Source organism: Aulonocara sp. 'chitande type north' Nkhata Bay, linkage group LG3 (assembly GCF_057382095.1).
Source record: "Aulonocara sp. 'chitande type north' Nkhata Bay isolate Kocher_YH1m ecotype deep benthic linkage group LG3, A_spYH_male_GT1.1, whole genome shotgun sequence".
Taxonomy (NCBI): Eukaryota; Metazoa; Chordata; class Actinopteri; order Cichliformes; family Cichlidae; genus Aulonocara; species Aulonocara sp. 'chitande type north' Nkhata Bay.
Window position 1 is genome coordinate 10182243 of NC_141346.1, and position 19758 is coordinate 10202000.

Genomic DNA, 19758 nt, shown 5'->3' on the forward strand with positions numbered 1-19758 from the left:
TCATGTTTAACCCGAGTGGTGAAAGACCGCGGGGGTTTGAAGACGATGTGTCGGTCGGCTCAGATATTTGAAGTTTACACAGCTACATTCTCACCTGAAAATATGTTAAAAGTTTTTTTGCGACCCAGAAAGAGAAATAAGAGTGATATTAAAACTAAGTCGCTGCCGTCATTGTTGGAAACTGGAATTGGCTGGGCCGTGCTATGAATTCTGCGATATGGTTTTTCAACTTTGTTGTCCGGGTGGAAAATCTGGAGAAAGGTGGGATTCTCCCGGAAAAATCGGGAGGGTTGGCATGTATGGTTGTGGCAACATCACTAACCTTGTCAAACACCTCAGAGTAAATCATATCACAAAATATGACGAGCGTATGTTGAGGCGAACTGAAGAGGAGGAGAGGGACAGGTGCTGCTAGGGTGAGAGTCTCTCACGGAGTCCTTTAGTCCTCCAGGCAGGCAAGGTGTTCAAATAGCACACAACTTTAGTTTTTTTATTTCTATATGATGAACTCTGCATTATTAAGTGATAAGAAGAATGTATTCTGATGTCCTGTAATCATTATGACGCTATAATTTGAGATACAATAAATAAAATCCGTTTTGTACAAAGTATCGGTATCGGATCAGTATCGTCGATACCACCCTGAATATTACTTGGTATCGGATCGGAAAGGAAATCAGTGGTATCGCACATCACTAATGGAAGAGCAGCATGCGAGGTGCTCTGCTGCCTCAGCTTTCGCTGCTGTGCTATGAGTTACTAACTTTCTATGAAAGCACAGTTAGAGGACAGCAGCTCTCACCATCTCTGATTATAAAACAGGCATGTTCATCAGGTTCAGGCTTACCAGCACTTTCAGATTGGCATCTATGAGAATGACAAAATGAGCGGGTGTTTAACCCACTCCACATTACTTTTCTTATTCAATGTTTTTCATTTCAGTGTTGTCTAAGGGCTATGGTTGTGTATGTATGATTTTAACACTAAATGTTTTGAACAGCAGTTTACATTTTGCCACATGAGAGAAAAAATGCGAAAAATATGACATTTTCTTTGAACTGTTACTCTAAGCTTTCTTTGAGCTGCTTAGTTAAATTCAGAGGATTTAACATCCTATCTACTCACTTGCATACCTTTTCTTATTTTATTTTAGTTTTTATTTCTTATTTTTTCACCACTTATCCAACCAGGCTCGCAGTTTGGCTTTTGTTTTGCAAAAGAAGAGAGGCAGGGATCACTCTGGGATCACTCTGGGCAGGCTGTCAGTCTGGTAATAAAGTATGATGTCCAGACATCAGTGCAAAAGCGCATTTAAGGATGTCACTGCAGGTTATAGCTATTACTGTTCAGGGTATTAGAGTGTTCTCATTTGCCATGAGGTTTTTTTTTTAAACAACTTGTTAAAAACTGTCAACAGTTTGTAACAGTCACAATGGTGTGGTGTCTCTTTAATGTAACATAAGTCGAGGGTTTATGATGTCACTAGTGTGCACCACTGCCCTCTCTGTGATTTATGGGAGCAACGTGCTTGCATGCGAATACATGGAGAGAGACGGACTTTATATGTTTTACCCCTCCAGAAACCCTTTGCAATGCTACGGGTTGTATGAACACTGTCTGTCATGCTTGATAAGCAGCAGCCATTCAACTATGGCGTTATTTTTGTGCCACTATTCTGAACGCACGTAAAAAAAAAAATTGAGCGCACATAAAAAAAAGTTTGTGTTGCATTTTGAGGAGAAATTTATTTTGAGCGAAGAGAAGCTGAATTTGAGTGAACAAACTTCATTTCTGCGTGCAAAAAATGTATTTCAGTGTTTGCTATTATCCACACACACACAAAAGCCCCTCTCGCTCAGTTTTTGTATTTGTGATGGCTCGCAATGTGTTGCGCGCGCTCTCAACATTTCTGCCCGTGCACGCTCAACTCTTTCTGTATACCGTTATATTTGTGCCACAAAACCAGCCAATCACAGACTTGGATGCAAAAAATCTGATTTGCTGTTCTGGTCTCCAATCAGCTCGAAATGACGAAATGCAATATCCCAAAATGCATTTCGTCCAAAACTCAAACGAGGCAGTGGCGGAGTTTGAAATATTACTCTTTCTGGGTCACAAAATAAACTTTTAAGATATTTTCATGCGAGATTAGTGCTGTGTAAACTTCAAATATCTGCTCGATTTATCAGACATCACATATTTCCATAAGTGCTCTAACGTTTTCGGAGATGGCTGTTAAGGGGGGGGGGGCACGGTATGAAAAGAAAAAAAAAGAATGCTTGGACACTGCTAGCATAATGGACAGGTTTTTGACGGGGCTCCCACACAAACGCAAACCGATGAAACGTCGCCAAATAAGTTTCCAAACCGACTGCCTTCCAAGTCAAAGACTAGAAAATATGATGAAGCATATCCTCCCTGGCTTCACCTGCACAAGTGCCAAGATATGTCCGTGAAGGTTCTCAGTCATCCAGGTCATCGTAGTCTAAGGAGCTTGGAAAGAATAGCGTCAGTTCTAGGGTCAAATGGTGTAATCAAACCCCCTGATGATCCTCTACCTAATCACATGAGCCGAGGTGTGAAAACGGGTGTGGGTCACAATCAGCCAGGGTTTCAGGTGAGCTCACCCTATTATGTGATTTCCTGAGGTCAGATGGCCCATGGTGTGAGTGGGCATTAAGGCGTCTGGGAAGGTGTTTGGGGGGCGGGGGGGGGGGGGGGGGGGTATTTAAGTGGTGGGGGGGCACAAACATTTTTCTTGTAAAACAAAGGGGGTCCTAGCAAAAGAAGTTTGGGAGCCACTGAACTACGATGACCTAAGACTATGTTAAGCAAAAGGATGGAGGCTGAAGACTGGTGAGTGTCTGAACCACTATTCTCTCAGAGAGCATGATCACCTTACATGATATCCTGGGTCGCCCATGCCCTGGCATTTGTATTGTACTTTATAAAGCTCCAATTGTGATACCAGTTACGTCTTGGAACTTCTTGTTGGTACACTGAGCTACTAGTTATTTCAAGGTTAGTCCAGATGTTGGGTGTCAAAAAATCCATAAGGTCCACATCCTATTCATGGAACCGCCTCCACTGGGGTTACTTGGATTGTAGCATTCAAACAGCGACCTGTTCTCATCCCTTGTCCATGAATGCCTACTTGCTTTTTTTTCTGTTTTTGTTATTTTTATGATAACACGATATACAAAATACACACTGTATATATGTACTCAGGTCTGGGGCCTGGATGGACCAGTTAGAGACCACTCACTGGACACCAGTGCTTGGACAGGTAGACTCCTTCAGTGAGCCAAAGACAACGTTTGGCTTGCAGATCAGTAAACCCAAATCCAGAACCATGGGCTGTGTGTTTTGTTTAAATCAATGCAAATGATAGAATGAAGAAAAGTTAATAAACGCATTAGAGCGATCACATTTAAACTCATAAAAAGGTTTTTGGGGACAGTTTTATATTGATGTAAGGACATATTGTAGTGGACTCAATAATTCCTCCATTTTGTTCTGTCCTAAATGTTGACTTCCCCAGTTTATGAGAAAATAAAAATCACATCAGCTGACCCACAATGTCACAGTACCATGAATAAAATTGCTTCCTCCCTTAGTTTCAAATTAAAACTTTTGTGAAAGAGACCCAGCAGGAAGTGTGCAGTTTGGTAGAGCAGTCTGTCTATGAAACATCGGCCTAGTGTTAAAAATGAAACATCACTGAGCTGCACTCGTGGTACTTTGATGTAATGTTTAGGTTTATTAGTTGCTCTTCTCATAACCAGAAGTTCTGGTTATGTCCTGCAGAAGTTCTCTGATGACTCTGCAATAGTCAGCCTCATCACTGATGGGGACGACAAGGAGTACAGAGGACTGACCCAAGACTTTGTGGACTGGTGCCAGCTGAACTACCTCCAGATCAACGCCAGTAAAACCAAGGAGCTGGTGGTAGACTTCCGCAGGCACAAACATCCTCCACTGCAACCACTGAACATCCAAGGTATGGACATTGAGGCTGTGGACAGCTACAGGTACCTTGGTGTTCATCTGAACAACAAACTGGACTGGACTCATAACTCAGACGCCCTCGACAGGAAAGGGCAGAGCAGGCTGTACCTGCTGCGGAGACTCAGGTCGTTTGGAGTGGAGGGCCCACTCCTGAAGACCTTCTATGACTCTGTGGTGGCCTCAGCCATCTTCTATGGTGTGGTCTGCTGGGGCAGCATCTCTGCTGGGGACAGGAAGAGACTGAACAGGCTGATCAGAAGGGCCAGCTCTGTTCTAGGATGCCCTCTGGACCCAGTGGAGGTGGTGAGTGACAGGAGAATGGTGGGTAAGATTTCATCCCTGTTGGACAACATCTCCCACCCCATGCAGGAAACAGCACTGAGCAGCTCCTTCAGTGGGAGACTGTGGCACCCACGTTGTGGGACAGAGAGATTTTGCAGGTCTTTCCTCCCCACTGCTGTCAGACTCCACAACAAAGACTTTTGCAGCTGATCAAACCCTCACACGTGCAATAAGTCTGCTATATGTGCAATTCTTCTTCTGACAAAGTTGTATTTTTGTATTTTCCTACTCAGTTGTATATAGTGTTTGTATTTCTATTTTATTCTATTGTATATATTATTCTATTTTATTCTGTTGTATATAGTATTTTATTTTATTCTATTGTATTTTATTGCATTCCAGTGTTTTCTAATTTCTGCTACATAACTTTGCACCTTTGCTGTAACAAAACAAATTTCCCACCTGTGGGACTAATAAAGGTCATCTTATCTTATCTCTCATCTTATCTTAACCAGGCAGCTACTGACATATATGACTTGATTCTTTTTTATTTATTTATTTTACTTCTTTATTTATTCATTCTATTTATTGTCCAATTCTTCACTTAAACTCATCTAACCACGTTCTCCTAACACAAAACATCAAGCCATTTCTCTTCTTCTTTTCTCTTTTACTCAGTAGAGTGTTGACTCGAGTCAGACCAGTGTTCCAGTCCAGGTTTTCTCTATGTTTCTATAGGTGGTGCAGACTGTTTCGTCAATAAGAAACAAAGAAGGACTCATCCAGGCTGGAGAAACTGATCAGGAAGGCTAGCTCTGTGGTCGGCATGAAGCTGGACAATCTGCTGACAGTGGCAGAGAAAAAGACACTAAAAAAACTGCTGGACATTATGAACAATGCTGGGTGCGCATGCGCCAACCAGCGTGCAGCCTGTTACAGTCGCTCCTGCTTTTCTCTTAGTTTAGCTCTTTTTTATTACGTATTCTTTTTTTTTTCTGACTTGTATTTTCCTCCGTTTTCTATCTCTTACTCAATCATGTGGATTGAGAGAGTTTTTGTTCTTCTGGTGGCCGTGGAACTGTTACTTTTATCATGGAACGGGACCGCGGCACATCTCCTACACGCACGGACTGTATACTCCAGAGATCAGCTGATCGCCCTGATGCCGGCCGGCTCGCTAGCCAGGCCCGCAGAAGTGCCCGCAGAAGTACCAGCTGAAATTTGGAGGAAAACACATCGGGGATGCAGAGGTCAAGGACAGAAGAGAAGAAAAAAGGTGACGGTGAGACAGCGGAGGCTCGAAGCGAGGAGGAGGTTTAAACCGTGTCTGCCGTCTATCGTGATGGGAAATGTGCGATCGTTGGCAAGTAAAATCGACGAGCTCTCAGCACTGGTACGGAGTCAGAGGGAATACCGAGAGTGTAGCCTGATGTGTTTCACCGAATCATGGCTGCACCAGGTCATTCCCGATGAGAATGCTTCCGTGGAAGGCTTCCACACTGTTCGGGCGGACAGGGACAGCATCGCTAGCGGTAAGCGTAAAGGAGGTGGGCTTGCTGTTTTAGTTAACAACCGGTGGTGTAACCCTGCCAACATAACAATCAAAGAAAGGATTTGTTGCCCGGACACTGAACTGTGTGCTGTTGGACTCAGGCCGTATTATTTACCCAGGGAATTCTCTCACGTCATCTTGGTGGCTGTTTATGTTCCCCCCTCTGCTAACCCCACAGCTGCATGTGACACTATCCACTCTGCCATAGCTCGGCTACAGACTCAGCACCCGAGTGCCTTTATTGTGATCTCGGGTGACTTCAACCATGTATCACTGGACAATACACTACCAACATTCAAACAATATGTGGACTGTCCCACCAGGGGAGAGAAAACTTTAGACTTACTGTATGCTAACGTCAAGGATGCATACAGCTCCTCCTCCCTCCCCCCACTTGGTAGGTCAGATCATAACCTGATTCACCTCACCCCCCGCTATGTGCCAATTGTGAGGAGGGAACCTGTGACCACCAGGACTGTTAGGAGGTGGTCAGAGGAGGCAATAGCGGAACTACAGGGCTGTTTCGAGGTGACCGACTGGGAAACACTCTGTGAGCCTCACGCCGAGGACATCAATGGGCTTACTGAGTGTATCACAGACTACATAACTTTCTGCACCGACTCCATTGTTCCAGCTCAGACTGTTCATTGTTACCCAAATAACAAGCCGTGGGTGACTAAGGACATCAAAGCCCTCCTCAACAACAAGAAGAGGGCTTTCAGAGGGGGCAACAAAGAGGAGGTGAGGAAGGTCCAGGTGTTACTAAAGGACAAGATCAGAGAGGCTAAGGACAATTACAGGAGGAAGCTGGAGTGGAAACTCCAGCAGAACAGCATGAGAGAGGTGTGGAGGGGCATGAAGACCATCACTGGATTCAGGCCAACCAACAGCAGGGGAGCTGAGGGAGGTGAGAATAGAGCCGATGAGTTGAATCTGTTTTTCAATAGATTCGACACCACAGTGTCTGCTCCCACCCGCACAACCTCACCTGCAGTCAGCCTGGAATCCAGAGCCACACCACTGTGCCAGCCTCTCTCTTCACATGTTGCCTCCTGTGAGATTCCTGACACCCCTCCCCCACCCATCACCTTCACTCAATACCAGGTTGAGATGCAAATGAGGAGACTTCACTCAGGCAAGTCTGCTGGACCAGACGGAGTGAGTCCCCTTGTCCTCAAGGCCTGTGCCCCCCAGCTGTGTGGAGTCTTTCATAAACTGTTTATGCTGAGTCTGAGTCTGCAGAGGGTCCCGGTGATGTGGAAGACATCATGCCTCGTCCCTGTACCAAAGACGCCTCGTCCCAGTGGCCCCCAGGATTACAGGCCCGTGGCACTGACCTCCCACATCATGAAGACCCTGGAAAGGCTCATCCTGGACCAGCTGCGACCCATAGTAAGACCACATCTGGATCCCCTTCAGTTCGCTTATCAGCCTCGTCTCGGAACAGAGGACGCCATCATCTACCTGCTCAATCGTGTCTACACCCATCTGGACCAGCCGGCGAGCACTGTGAGGGTCATGTTTTTTGACTTTTCCAGTGCTTTCAACACCATCAGGCCGACCCTCCTGGGTGATAAGTTAGCAGCGATGCAGGTGGATGCTTCTCTGGTGTCCTGGATTGTTGATTACCTGACAGGAAGACCACAATATGTACGTCTCCCACAGTGTGTGTCTGACAAGGTGATTAGCAACACAGGGGCACCACAGGGGACTGTCCTCTCCCCCTTCCTCTTCACCCTCTACACCACAGACTTCAGCCACTGCACAGAGACCTGCCATCTTCAGAAGTTTTCTGATGACTCTGCGGTGGTTGGATGCATCAGCAGGGATGATGAGACAGAGTACCGGGCTGTGGTCGACTCCTTTGTCACGTGGTGTGAGCAGAATCATCTGCAGCTCAACGTGGCAAAGACCAAGGAACTGATCGTGGACTTCAGGAAGACCAGGAAACACTTGACCCCTGTTTCAATCCAGGGGGTCAGTGTTGACATTGTGGAGGACTATAAATACCTTGGAGTACACATTGACAATAAACTGGACTGGGCTAAAAACACCACAGCACTTTACAGGAAGGGCCAGAGTCGTCTCTATTTTTTGAGGCGACTGAGGTACTTCAACATCTGCCAGAAAATGCTGAGGATTTTCTATGAGTCTGTGGTGGCCAGTGCGATCCTCTATGCTGTTGCATGCTGGGGGAGCAGGCTGAGGGTCGCAGATGCCAACAGACTTAATAAACTGATCCGTAAGGCCAGCAATGTTGTGGGGATGGAGCTGGACTCCCTCAAGGTGGTGTCGGAGAGGCGGATGCTGTCCAAGATAAAGACAATGTTGGATAACACCTCCCACCCACTCCATGACATGTTGGTCAGTCACAGGAGCTCGTTCAGTGAGAGACTGAGATTACCGAAAAGCACCACTGAACGACACAGGAAATCATTCCTGCCTGTGGCCATCTCCCTGTACAACGCATCCACTTAACACACTGTTTGCTGCTACAACTACACATGTTTCTTTTCCAAATATTTATTTATAAGTGACTTATGTATGTATGTATGTATATATATGTATATATTGTACTATTCTTAGTTAGCGTATTGTCTGTCTTGTCTTAATGTTGGTTTAAAATGGAGCACTGTAACAAAAAATAATTTCCCCCAGGGATCAATAAAGTATTCTGATTCTGATCCTCTGCACATGGCCATTACAGTTTTTTCTGAATGCTTAAACCCTAACTGTGATTCCTGTAGCACAATCTCCAAAACTATTCAGACTTATAGCAAAACCACTCACTGAGTTTGCAAAACTAAAAGCACAAAAACTGCTTTGCACTCAGTTTGCAATTTTGTAACACACACTTTGCAAAACTGTAGGCACAATTCACTGCACAACACTCAATTACCAAATTTCCAACACACTCCTAGCAAAAGTATACACATGTATGGCTATCATTAACACTAATCTGCCAACTGTCTGGCACACTTTCACATGTGAAAACTTTTTTAGATAATTAGTTCACTTTGCAATCAGCCTAAGCACTATAATACAGGTAAGCTGTGTGTGCGGAGTACAATGGAGGGAGCAGAAAGAGTGAGAAGAAGAGGAGGCCGAGGAAGAGGACGTGGAGGTGAAGAAGTAGGATGAAGAGGACGACAAGGACAAGGAGGAGCAAGAGGAAGATGAGGAGGGAGGAGAGGAAGATGAGGAGGGGGGAGAGGAAGGGTAGGAAGAGTAAGAAATAGAATTGCTGATGACATCAGAGCTACAATAGTGGACCATGTAATCAACCGTGGAATGACCCTGAGGGTAGCTGGCCAACAGGTCCACCCTAACTCGAGCCGCTACACTGTAGCAAGCACCATAAGGACATCTTGAAATGAGAATCGGTTAGTACAGTCACTTCGCACAAAGATTTGTAGCACTGCCATATGCCAATGAGAAACACACCAATACCATTGATGTAAAAATACTGAAATTGTTACTTTACAAAATTGCTAGATGACCAGATGCTGGGGGCAGAGGAAGCATGTTCACTGCAGACCAAGTAACCCATATAGTCATTATGGCGATTGCAAATAATCCTATACTTGGAAATAAACACTTGTGTTTGTTTTGATGTGTTTGAATAAACACCAGTACTTGAAGTTTGGATCCCTCTATGCTTATGGATCTATGACAAAAGTATGAGCTCAAACTGACATAGCCTACCTTGTGCACAGAGAAAGCAAAAGCCAGATGTGTTTTGTATTCATACCATCAGTGTGCAGTTGGCGCATTGTGTGCTTAGTAGATGATGGCTTGTGTGTACTGTTTGATACGGAAACACCATTTTTACGAAGGTGTGAAGAGTTAATCTAGCTGTGTTTGCTTTTGCAAGAGAACTACAATGTTTTGATTATTGGGTGACAGGTTTTCTTATTTGTGTGAAGAGTTTTGCAAAATTAGCCAATAGTTACAAAAAATGTGCTTAAGCAATCAGAAAAAACTGTAACAACCAGAAGAGTCTGTTCAGTGACAGGTTGCTTCTCCCCAAGACAAGAACTAACAGACTTAAAAACTCCTTTGTCCCACACGCCATCAGACTGTTTAACTCCTCTCTGGAGGGGAGAGGGAGGGGAGACAGGAGGACAAAGGAGGGGGGAACAACTAAGCTGTAGTGCCTCTTCACTTCACTGTGCAATACTTTTGTTAACAGTCAACGGTGCAATAGACCTCAATACTTGAAATGTGCAATTCACTTGTATTTTTATTTTTATTCCTATTTATTCTATTTATCCCCTTTGTATATTTTATTTATATATGTCTCTGCATTTATATATGTGTGTGTATATACACTCAACAAAAATATAAACGCAACACCTTTGTTACTGCTCCCATTCCCCATGGGATGGACGTAGAGGCCTAAAATTCATTCCAGATACACAATATAACCATCCCTCCCAAACAGTGGTCACAAATCAGTCCAAATGTGTGGTAGTGGGCACATCTGCTATATTGAGATAATCCATCCCACCTCACAGGTGTGCCACATCAGGATGCTGATCTGACATCATGAGTAGTGCACAGGTGTACCTCAGACTGCCCACAACAAAAGGCCACCCTGGAATGTGCAGTTTTTTGCGCTATTGGGGGTCTGGGGACCCAGAACCGGTCAGTATCTGGTGTGACCACCATTTGCCTCATGCAGTGCAACACATCATCGCATGGAGTCTATCAGATTGTCAAGTGTGGCCTGTGGAATGTTGGTCCACTCCACTTCAACGGCTGTGCGAGGTTGTTGGATATTCGTGGGAACTGGTACACGCTGTCGTATACGCCGGTCAAGCACATCCCGAACATGCTCAATGGGTGACATGTCCGGTGAGTATGCTGGCCATGCAAGAACTGGGACATTCTCAGCTGCCATCTGCCCTGAACAATGTGAACCATGATTCATCCGTGAAGCGCACACCTCTCCAACGTGCCAGACGCCATCGAATGTGAGCATTTGCCCACACAAGTCTGTTACGTCGACGAGCTGGAGTCAGGTCAAGACCCCGATGAGGATGACGGGCATGCAGTTGAGCGTCCCTGAGACGGTTTCTGACAGTTTGTGCAGAAATTGTTTGGTTGTGCAAACCAATTGTTCCAGCAGCTGTCTGGGTGGCTGGTCTCAGACGATCTTGGAGGTGAACCTACTGGATGTGGAGGTCCTGGGCTGGTGTGGTTACACGAGGTCTGCGGTTGTCAGGCCGGTTGGATGTGCTGCCATATTCTCTGAAACGCCTGTGGAGACGGCTTATGGTTGAGAAATGAACATTCAATGCACGGGCGACAGATCTGGTTGACATTCCTGCTGTCAGCATGCCAATTGCACGCTCCCTCATTGCTTGTGGCATCTGTGGCATTTTGCTGTGAGACAAAACTGCACATTCCAGGGTGGCCTTTTGTTGTGGGCAGTCTGAGGTACACCTGTGCACTACTCATGATGTCAGATCAGCATCCTGATGTGGCACACCTGTGAGGTGGGATGGATTATCTCAATATGGCAGATGTGCCCACTACCACACATTTGGACTGATTTGTGACCACTGTTTGGGAGGGATGGTTATATTGTGTATCTGGAATGAATTTTAGGTCTCTACGTCCATCCCATGGGGGATGGGAGCAAAAACAAAAGTGTTGCGTTTATATTTTTGTTGAGTGTATATATATAATATTCTGTAACTCTGTAACTTCTGTCGGTGCTGTGCTTTTGGAAACCGAATTTCCCAGAGGAACCCACCCGAGGCATTAATAAAGTTTTATCTTATCTTATCTTATCTTATCTCATCTTATAAGGAGGGAAGATGAGCGGAGATCTCAGAAGGTTGCAGGAAGTACACCAAGACAACCACTTTGCCAGTTTAGCTGAGATGATCCATTTATCTTCAGAACTCATCCTATGACTCCTCAGCTCACATCTGGTTTCTGGGTGTGTGTTTAATGTTGGAGGAACAAATCAATGAATGGGTGGGTATGTGGATTTTCATAAGCATCGGTCACACACTCACATACTATTGTTTTCAAAAGGTAACATATGCATATGTCTGGTTTTGTGTTAAAGTGTAAGGCCAAAGATATTACAGACCAAATCTAAAAATAATTTTAATCAGCAGTTCGAAAAGCTCTTCACTTAAAAAGCAGCCAATCAGAAAAAAGCTGCAAACCACAGGAAGGCTGAGAACTCTGGCCTCCTTCATGACGCTCCAAGGTCTTAGACTTTCAAACCACTCCCTGAGCTCACACTGAGCGTCGTTACAGATCATATGATGAAAAAGACAGGACACCTTTTTTAAAAAGATCTCTTAGCATGAGCATTTAGTGGAGTGATACCACAAAGTAGCCTAAATATGATCCACAAAAAAAAAAATCTTGTCAAGTCATGGTCAACACTAAAATACACCAGCTCATGTTATTAGATACAGGCAGTGTGATTTCTGGTCATTTCTGTGTTGGGCTGCTTCAGCCACTGTATTTATTTTAGCTGATATTTTTCAGAAGAGGTTTAATTTTGTTTTGCTTTTTTTATTTATGTGAATAAAACCCTGGCTGAGATAATACAGCACAGACGCCCCATGAATCATCATTTAAAAACCTAAATGTTAGTAAGTGTCACCAGGTTCCTGCAGCTCTATGATCATCTTTCCTGTTCATAAATAACAACAGATATTAAAACACAAGGTACCAAACAGAGACACACACTTTATAACACTAGATACACTTTATTATTAACTCTGTGATGAGAAGTCTTGCTGTAGCAGGAGCAGGAAATAGCTGCTGTGGTTATACGTGCACATCATACAAACATATAAATAGACGCTCTAATGCATTACTGTTGTTCAATCTATGTAACTGATAAAGTGAAGTTAAAGAGTTTTGTAGAGATATTAACTGTCCCGTGAGGACTGATTAGATCATGAGCTCACTCAAGACTCTTAGTTTGAACTGTGAATCTGTGAACTGTGAATTGAAAGGACAATAACGGACTATAAAGCACCAACAACCGGTATGACGAACGCGGCCGTGACTCTGGCAGACAAGCTGAACACTTTCTATGCTCGCTTCGAGGCTGCAGCTAAGGTCTCCAACAATGCTAGTGTTAGCGGCGCTAACGGCTGCAGACAGGAAGATACTGCCAGCACCGGAAACGTGCTCGTCATCTCCGAGCATGAAGTAAGGAGAGCCTTCAAGAGAGTGAACACCAGGAAAGCAGCAGGACCAGACGGCATCCCAGGTCGTATCCTAAGAGACTGCGCATACCAGCTAGCTCCTGTGTTCACTGAGATATTCAACATCTCTTTATCTCAGTCGGTGATCCCCACATGCTTCAAAGAGTCCATCATTGTTCCTGTCCCGAAGAAACCCCACCCTGCTTCTCTCAATGACTATCGCCCTGTAGCCCTCACCTCAGTAGTGATGAAGTGCTTTGAACGCCTGGTCAGAGACTTCATCATTTCTTCACTACCAGACACACTGGACCCACTACAGTTCGCTTACCGTCCAAATCGTTCCACAGACGATGCCATCTCTCATCTCCTCCACACATCACTCACTCACTTGGACACTAGAAGGGGGAATTATGTTAAAATGCTCTTCATAGACTACAGCTCTGCATTTAACACCATAATTCCCTCCACACTCACCACCAAGCTGGAGCATCTGGGACTCAGCTCATCTATGTGTCAGTGGATCTCCAACTTCCTAACTGGCAGACCACAGGCAGTAAGGATGGGCGGACATGTCTCAGCCTCCACCACTCTCAGCACTGGAGCCCCCCAGGGGTGTGTTCTGAGCCCCCTGCTGTACTCTTTGTACACATATGACTGTGTGGCCACTACCAGCTCCACCACCATCATCAAGTTTGCTGACGACACCGTCGTGGTGGGCCTGATCTCTGATAACAACGAGACGGCCTACCTGAAGGAGATTAGGAATCTGGAGAACTGGTGCCAGAGGAACAACCTCCTTCTAAACGCCAGTAAGACAAAGGAGCTGATAGTGGACTTCAGCACTAAGCAGGAGAGGAACTACCAGACCCCCGTCATCAACGAGTGCCCAGTGGAGAGAGTGGACAGCTTCAAATACCTCGGAGTTCACATCACGCAGGACCTGTCATGGTCCTGTCACATCAACACCGTGGTGAAAAAGGCCCGTCAGCGTCTCTACCACCTCAGACGCTTGAGAGACTTCCAACTGCTCTCCAAGGTGCTCAGGAACTTTTACTCGTGCACCATAGAGAGCATCCTGGCGGGAAACATCTTAACCTGGTTCGGAAACAGCACCATGCAGGACAGACGAGCTCTACAGAGGGTTGTGCGATCAGCTGAGCGCACCATCCGCTCCGAGCTCCCTGACCTGCACTCAATCTACAGCAGGCGGTGCTGGACCAAGGCCAGGAAGATCGTGAAAGACCTCAGCCATCCCAACAACAGACTGTTCTCTCTGTTGAGGTCAGGAAAGCGATTCCGCTCCCTGAAGACCAACACAGAGAGACTGAGGAGGAGCTTCTTCCCGCAGGCGATACGGTCTCTCAATCACACCACCACACAGTACTGACCCACACATATGGTTCTTACACACACACTGGACTTTCTGGACTTTGGTTTTGCACAACACTGGTCACTATATTCTTCATTTCCGGTTAATACTTGTACAGCTGCTGTTATTGTGTATATATTTATTTATATTTAGATTTCTTCATACATTCTTATATAGTTCTATATTGTGTATTGTGTATTTTGTTGTACAGTTATTTTATTTTCAACTTTAATTTATATATTTATCTTTATCTTATTCTTCCCAGTTAAATTTACCCTTCATTCTAATTTGTGTTGTACAGTTATTTCATTTTTAACCTTAATTTATATTTTATTCCTTCCTAGTTAAATTTACCCTTTTTAATTTTTCATATTTATTTCCTATCTTATTCATAGCCTTTTCCTTTTTTGTTTTCTTTAGGTCACGAGCAGTTGTCCAAGCATTTCACTACATATCGTACTGTGTATGACTGTGTACGTGACAAATAAAATTTGAATTGAATTTGAATCTGGTTGGTGGAGGCTGACATGTAGAGGCCACAGCTTATGTCCTCTTCAGTGTAGTCACAGTGGTGACTGCTGCTGTTAGAATAATGTGTGAGCGCAGCGACCATATTGTTCAGGGCTGACTGTGGATCCAGAGGTGTAAACAGAATTAAGTCATGCCTGAAAAGTCTGGGTGGTTGCAAAATTGTATTTATGACACACAGAAAGAAGAATTAAAAATTAAAGTAAAAATTGTAATATTTAAAATGAATCTGCTTTAATTTTATGATTTCTGTAAAAACTGAGTCTAAAATGTAAAATGATTGGATTATTTAAACCTGTTTTTTATGCACTAAAACAGCTTCTCTTTTTAACCTCTGTCAGGGTCTTTTGTTATGTTTTTCCTTTTTTTGCTCTGATTTTGAGACCATCAGATAAAATAGTTCCTTTTCTCCGACCCTCAGATGAGTATCACAGCTTCCCAACTGATGAAACTGTGCTGCATCTTTGCATTATTACATAGTAATGATGATGTAAAGTGCATTTGATCAGATTTCATTGATGTAATTTGAATGAGGAAAAAATATTTTTGATTTTGTGTTACATCAGCAGGATATGAGAACACCCTAAAAGCTGTGTAGACAAACGCTGACACAGACAACATAAACACTAATGTTGTTTGGTTGTTTGGTTTGGTTTTGTGCTGAGTTCAGCCTTGTATTGATCTCTGAGCTCAGTACAAACTCCTGTGGTTAATCAGGACCTGGAATCCCTGACACTGGTTTCACTGAACTCATCTGACAAATGTCTCAAATGTAAATCAACATTTTATAAAATGTCAAACTTTTCCTTAAAGCTCATTGATTTCACTTGTTGCTGTAACAGTGTCCACTTCCTCCTTCCTTCTCTTGCTATTATTGTTTGCTTGTTGGATACTATTCTCTGGCTCACCTGATCCCGAAAAGTCTTACACTCCATGAAATGTTGAGTTGATGTCTGAGCTCTTTTCTTTACTTGTTGCTGTTGCTGCTCTCACTCTTCTGGTCTGTTTGCTTGTTCGTTTGGATCATCGACTCTGCTGGACATCTTTCTCACCTGAGCTCGAAAAGTCTTACAGAGGAAAAAGTAAACAACAGGGTCCAGACAGATGTTGAAAACTGACAGCATGATGGCTGCCTCCTTCAGGTAGTACAACACTGAACCAACAGAGCAGCTGTTCCACAGAAAAGCATAAGGAAGTCGAACCAGGTGAAAGGGGACAAAACAAACACAGAAGATGCTGACCAGCACCAACATGTTCCTGCGAGACTTCACCAGCTTCTCAGAGGAGGCCAGCTGCCTCTGCTGTGCCTGCAGCACCCTGCGGGAGATTCTGTAGTAAAGGAAGACCAGGGATATGGACACCAAGAGGAAGATGATGGTGCAGAGGGTGTGGAGGATTTTGAAGAACAGACTGATCGATACACTAAAGAGGGCCCCACTGTCATGGTCCGGGTGAGCACGGGGTTTTTCCACTCCGCTGGGTTCTACCTTCAGGCAGAGACTCCAATCAGCTTCCACACCTGGTTCCAATCAAGTCACCTGCATATAAGACCAGCATTCACAACAGACCTCTGCCAGATCTTCTGCTAACCCATGTCAGTGCTAGGCTGTGAACCCCTTGTGAGAACCCTCAACTACTGCTTTTCCCTCACCGTGTTTTTCTTTGTCATAGGACCCACCTGGCAGTCACGTTTCCCGAACTACTCTCATCTCCGCCTGGACGCTGGTTCTGTCATCTGGTTTCTTCCTCTCCACCATCGGACTACACCTGCCTGCCTCCCTGCCAAGTCCCTCACTCCACGCATATTCTGGATCCTCTCTGGACACTCCTCACCCGGAACCCCCTGGACACCCCTTCCTCGCATGACACTTTAAACCTGCAACGCGTAAGCCCTAACCTCCATAGCCTAATCCTGCAGCTGTGATTCACTGGACTGCCACTGACTACTTGTCTCTTCTCATTATAGTGACTGCGTACCTCCATCCAAGCCGCTGCCCCTTTTTTCCATCCGTGAAATCCAGCACCTAGCCATAGCACTCAGTTTCATGTTCACAGTTTGGCCTCACAGTTCACAGTTCATAGCATTTCATAATTCATAGCATTCATAGTCTCCTGTTGTGTAATTTCACTAGACACTTGTAAATAAAGCACTGTGTTCACGCCCGTTTGCCTCCCTCTGTGTCTGCATTTGAGTCCACACCCACAGCCGGGCCCTCTCGGCCGTAACACCCACAGTGGCTGGGGGTAAACGTCAGAGGTTTCTGGGTGATGAAAAAGACGATGGCGTATGTAACTGATGGAGCCAGGAGACAAACCCAGGTGACCATGGAGATGATGTGTGCAGTTCGCAGTGATTGCAGGACATGAGTTCCTGAAGGATGGACGATCTTCAGATACCTGAAGAGAGAAGACAGAGGAGACAGTAGATAACTTCACGAAGCAGTCACAGTGGTACCAAATTCGCAAAGGTCATTATCAAGTTAAAATGAGATGTTTGCACATTCATCTGGAATTTAGGGTTTTTAGTCATTAACACTGTCGTGAACTGTAGTGTGAAATCAGTAGAGGTCCTTTAACTGTTGGCAGCGATATAACACATGAATATGATGCTGGCATAAATGTTGACATAGACAGTAGAAGCTCCAAAGCTGCAGTAGACCTTTTGAATGATGAATGACTTGCTACCATAGTGGGCGATGCGCAGTGGCAGAGAGAGGCAGAGCAGGAAGTCAGCAGCTGTCAGGTTCTTCAGGTAGACCATCAAACTGTTTGACTCCTGCTGCTGAGCTTGACCAATGTAAAACTTTAGGATGAAGCCATTGAGGAGTAAACCTACCTGAAGACACAGAGAGAGGGTGAGGAGATGAGAACCTTGGTACATACAGTACTTTGAGAACCTTAAAGCAATTTCTAACACAGCACTGAAGATTAGAAACTTACCAGAAACACCAGACTGTAGACCAGTACAAAGAAAGTGTTGAGTGATAGGACAACTGGATCACAGGTCTGGTTGAACGATGAAGTCATGTTTTTTGAGTCAGCCATGCTTCTTCAGCTGAAAAACAAATCCACTTTATTCTCTCTTTGAATGGATTTACCATCATAGTCTAATTTTATTGTTAAACAAAACAAAGTCAAACTCATTTTAAATATTCTTTTGAACTCTACTGCATCTCTTTTTAAGACAGTAATGTTAATACATGGAGCTTTCTGGGGGACTTTTCTGACAGTTTGACTAAATTCAGTTCACAACAGTTGTCTCAGGTTGCTTTCTATATGATGCACCCTACAGTCTTGCAGCATTAAAAGCAAAGTTGAGAGCTTAACATGCAAGTATAGAAATCATTAGTGATGTCATCTTTCATGTACAGTTTATATTTATGGAAGCAAAAATGAATCACTTCCTCTCACGAGTCTAATCGTAACAATCATTTCAACATGGACCAAGACAATTCTTTACTCTGAGCATTACAAGGTATCATGTATAACAACATATAACTGGTTATAATCCTGTCTGCATATGTCCAGGTCTACAACATGTTCTTCTTAACAAGAGCTTGTAACATGGGATTGCTGCACAGTCTGTGTGATGATATATAAAGCGTGTGTATATAGATGATACAGTCACTTTCACATACGTGACAGGATCGGAGAAAGGAGGTGTTAAGTAGTCACATATGTTGGACAAAGTTTCATACTGGCATTTCATTTTTTTTTTCTTTTCTTTTTGTGTCCCGTTTGGATCTTTAGCCATCAGAATTGTTGTCTAAAGGCAAAAAAAGATGCCCAACGGATTTACTTTACCAAATTGACCATCCCAGCCTTGCCATAATGGTCCATTTGATTCACCCTTTATTGTTTATTTTATTTTCACTTGCTGAATACGGGACAGACTTGACTGGGGGAAAGAAGGGGAGAAAGAAAGGAAGACCAACAGAGGGGCAGCCGCGCCACTGTCCCAGAAAGAGCTGAGGAGAGTCCCAGATGAGGGCTCACTCAGCAGCTGCGGAGCAGAAGCCAGGGGGAGTTGCAGTGACGCGCCCGTGAGCTCTGCCGGCAGCTGTTGTTTTAAATCTCTACAGCAGAGGTTCGAGGTAAAGGCTGTTTCTCTTTTAGTGCTTTTTTTTTAATTTGTTGAAATGTATTTGATGTTTATTGTATTTGATGTTTTTAGTAGTGATTTTAGAAGATAAGCCAAGATAAGCCAGGTGTGCAGCAAACACAGTTGTCTGCTGGAGGTATGTTAACTTAATATATTTGACATTAAAAAAAAGTATATTTATGCACTATAATCTAATTTATATTGTACTGCCTCCTGCAGGGCAGGCTGCACATGTGAATTTGTCACTGTTTTTTTTTCCTCCTTCTCTTTTTTGTTGGCTTTTTGGTTTTAGTAGGGTCACCTTTTAAACTGTTTTTTATGCCAGGTTTTGTTTTTATTTCTACTGGGCTGGTGCAATATTAGTCGGGCAATGTGCAATCCCTGAGCTGGGCTCTTACCTTAGGGGAATTAGGTCTTTTTAGAGGTGCTCCGTGTGGATTTGCAGTGAATAAGTTTTATTAAGAGTGATTTTAGTGCCACTGATTATTGCCTGAACTAAAACACTTAGTGCATGCGATAAATGTTCTGTTGGGCTCTGTGGCGGAGGTGTGGTCCCGGGCACGGCTGCAGGGGAGGAGTGGTGCAGTGAGCTCAACGGGGCGGTGCTGGAGACGCAGGTGAGAACAGCTGATGGCGTTTGGACTGATGATGGTTGGACTGATGACAGGAGAGGAGCGGAGGGGAGGCTGGAAATCAGCTGAGACTGGAGCTGTCAGACTGTGGACTATCA

The 19758-nt window shown here is 44.3% G+C and overlaps 1 protein-coding gene and 1 long non-coding RNA gene across 2 annotated transcripts; one reads left to right on the top strand and one right to left on the bottom strand.

Moving 5' to 3' along the window:
- Positions 1-15915: 15915 nt before the first annotated feature.
- LOC147333896 (P2Y purinoceptor 14-like) lies at positions 15916-17971 on the bottom strand. The gene is made up of 5 exons (XM_086285849.1): positions 17867-17971; positions 17506-17762; positions 17177-17326; positions 17127-17141; positions 15916-16363 (listed from the first exon to the last, which is right to left on the bottom strand). The coding sequence occupies exons 1-5, from the start codon at positions 17969-17971 to the stop codon at positions 15916-15918; spliced, it is 975 nt and encodes a 324-aa protein (XP_086141975.1).
- LOC147333897 (uncharacterized) lies at positions 16378-17083 on the top strand. Its single transcript, XR_015128578.1, has 3 exons — positions 16378-16520; positions 16598-16811; positions 16893-17083. It is a non-coding gene; the product is annotated as an uncharacterized LOC147333897 (long non-coding RNA).
- Positions 17972-19758: the final 1787 nt, after the last annotated feature.

Bases quoted from the DNA above. Each gene is read 5' to 3' on its own strand.
- LOC147333896 (XM_086285849.1), bottom strand. From the start codon at position 17,971: ATGGCTGACTCAAAAAACATGACTTCATCGTTCAACCAGACCTGTGAT. The intron at 17,763-17,866 runs GTAAGTTTCTAA...CTGTGTCTTCAG, and splicing joins TCTACAGTCTGGTGTTTCTG to GTAGGTTTACTCCTCAATGG. The intron at 17,327-17,505 runs CAGTTAAAGGAC...GTCTTCTCTCTT, and splicing joins ATGTGTTATATCGCTGCCAA to CAGGTATCTGAAGATCGTCC.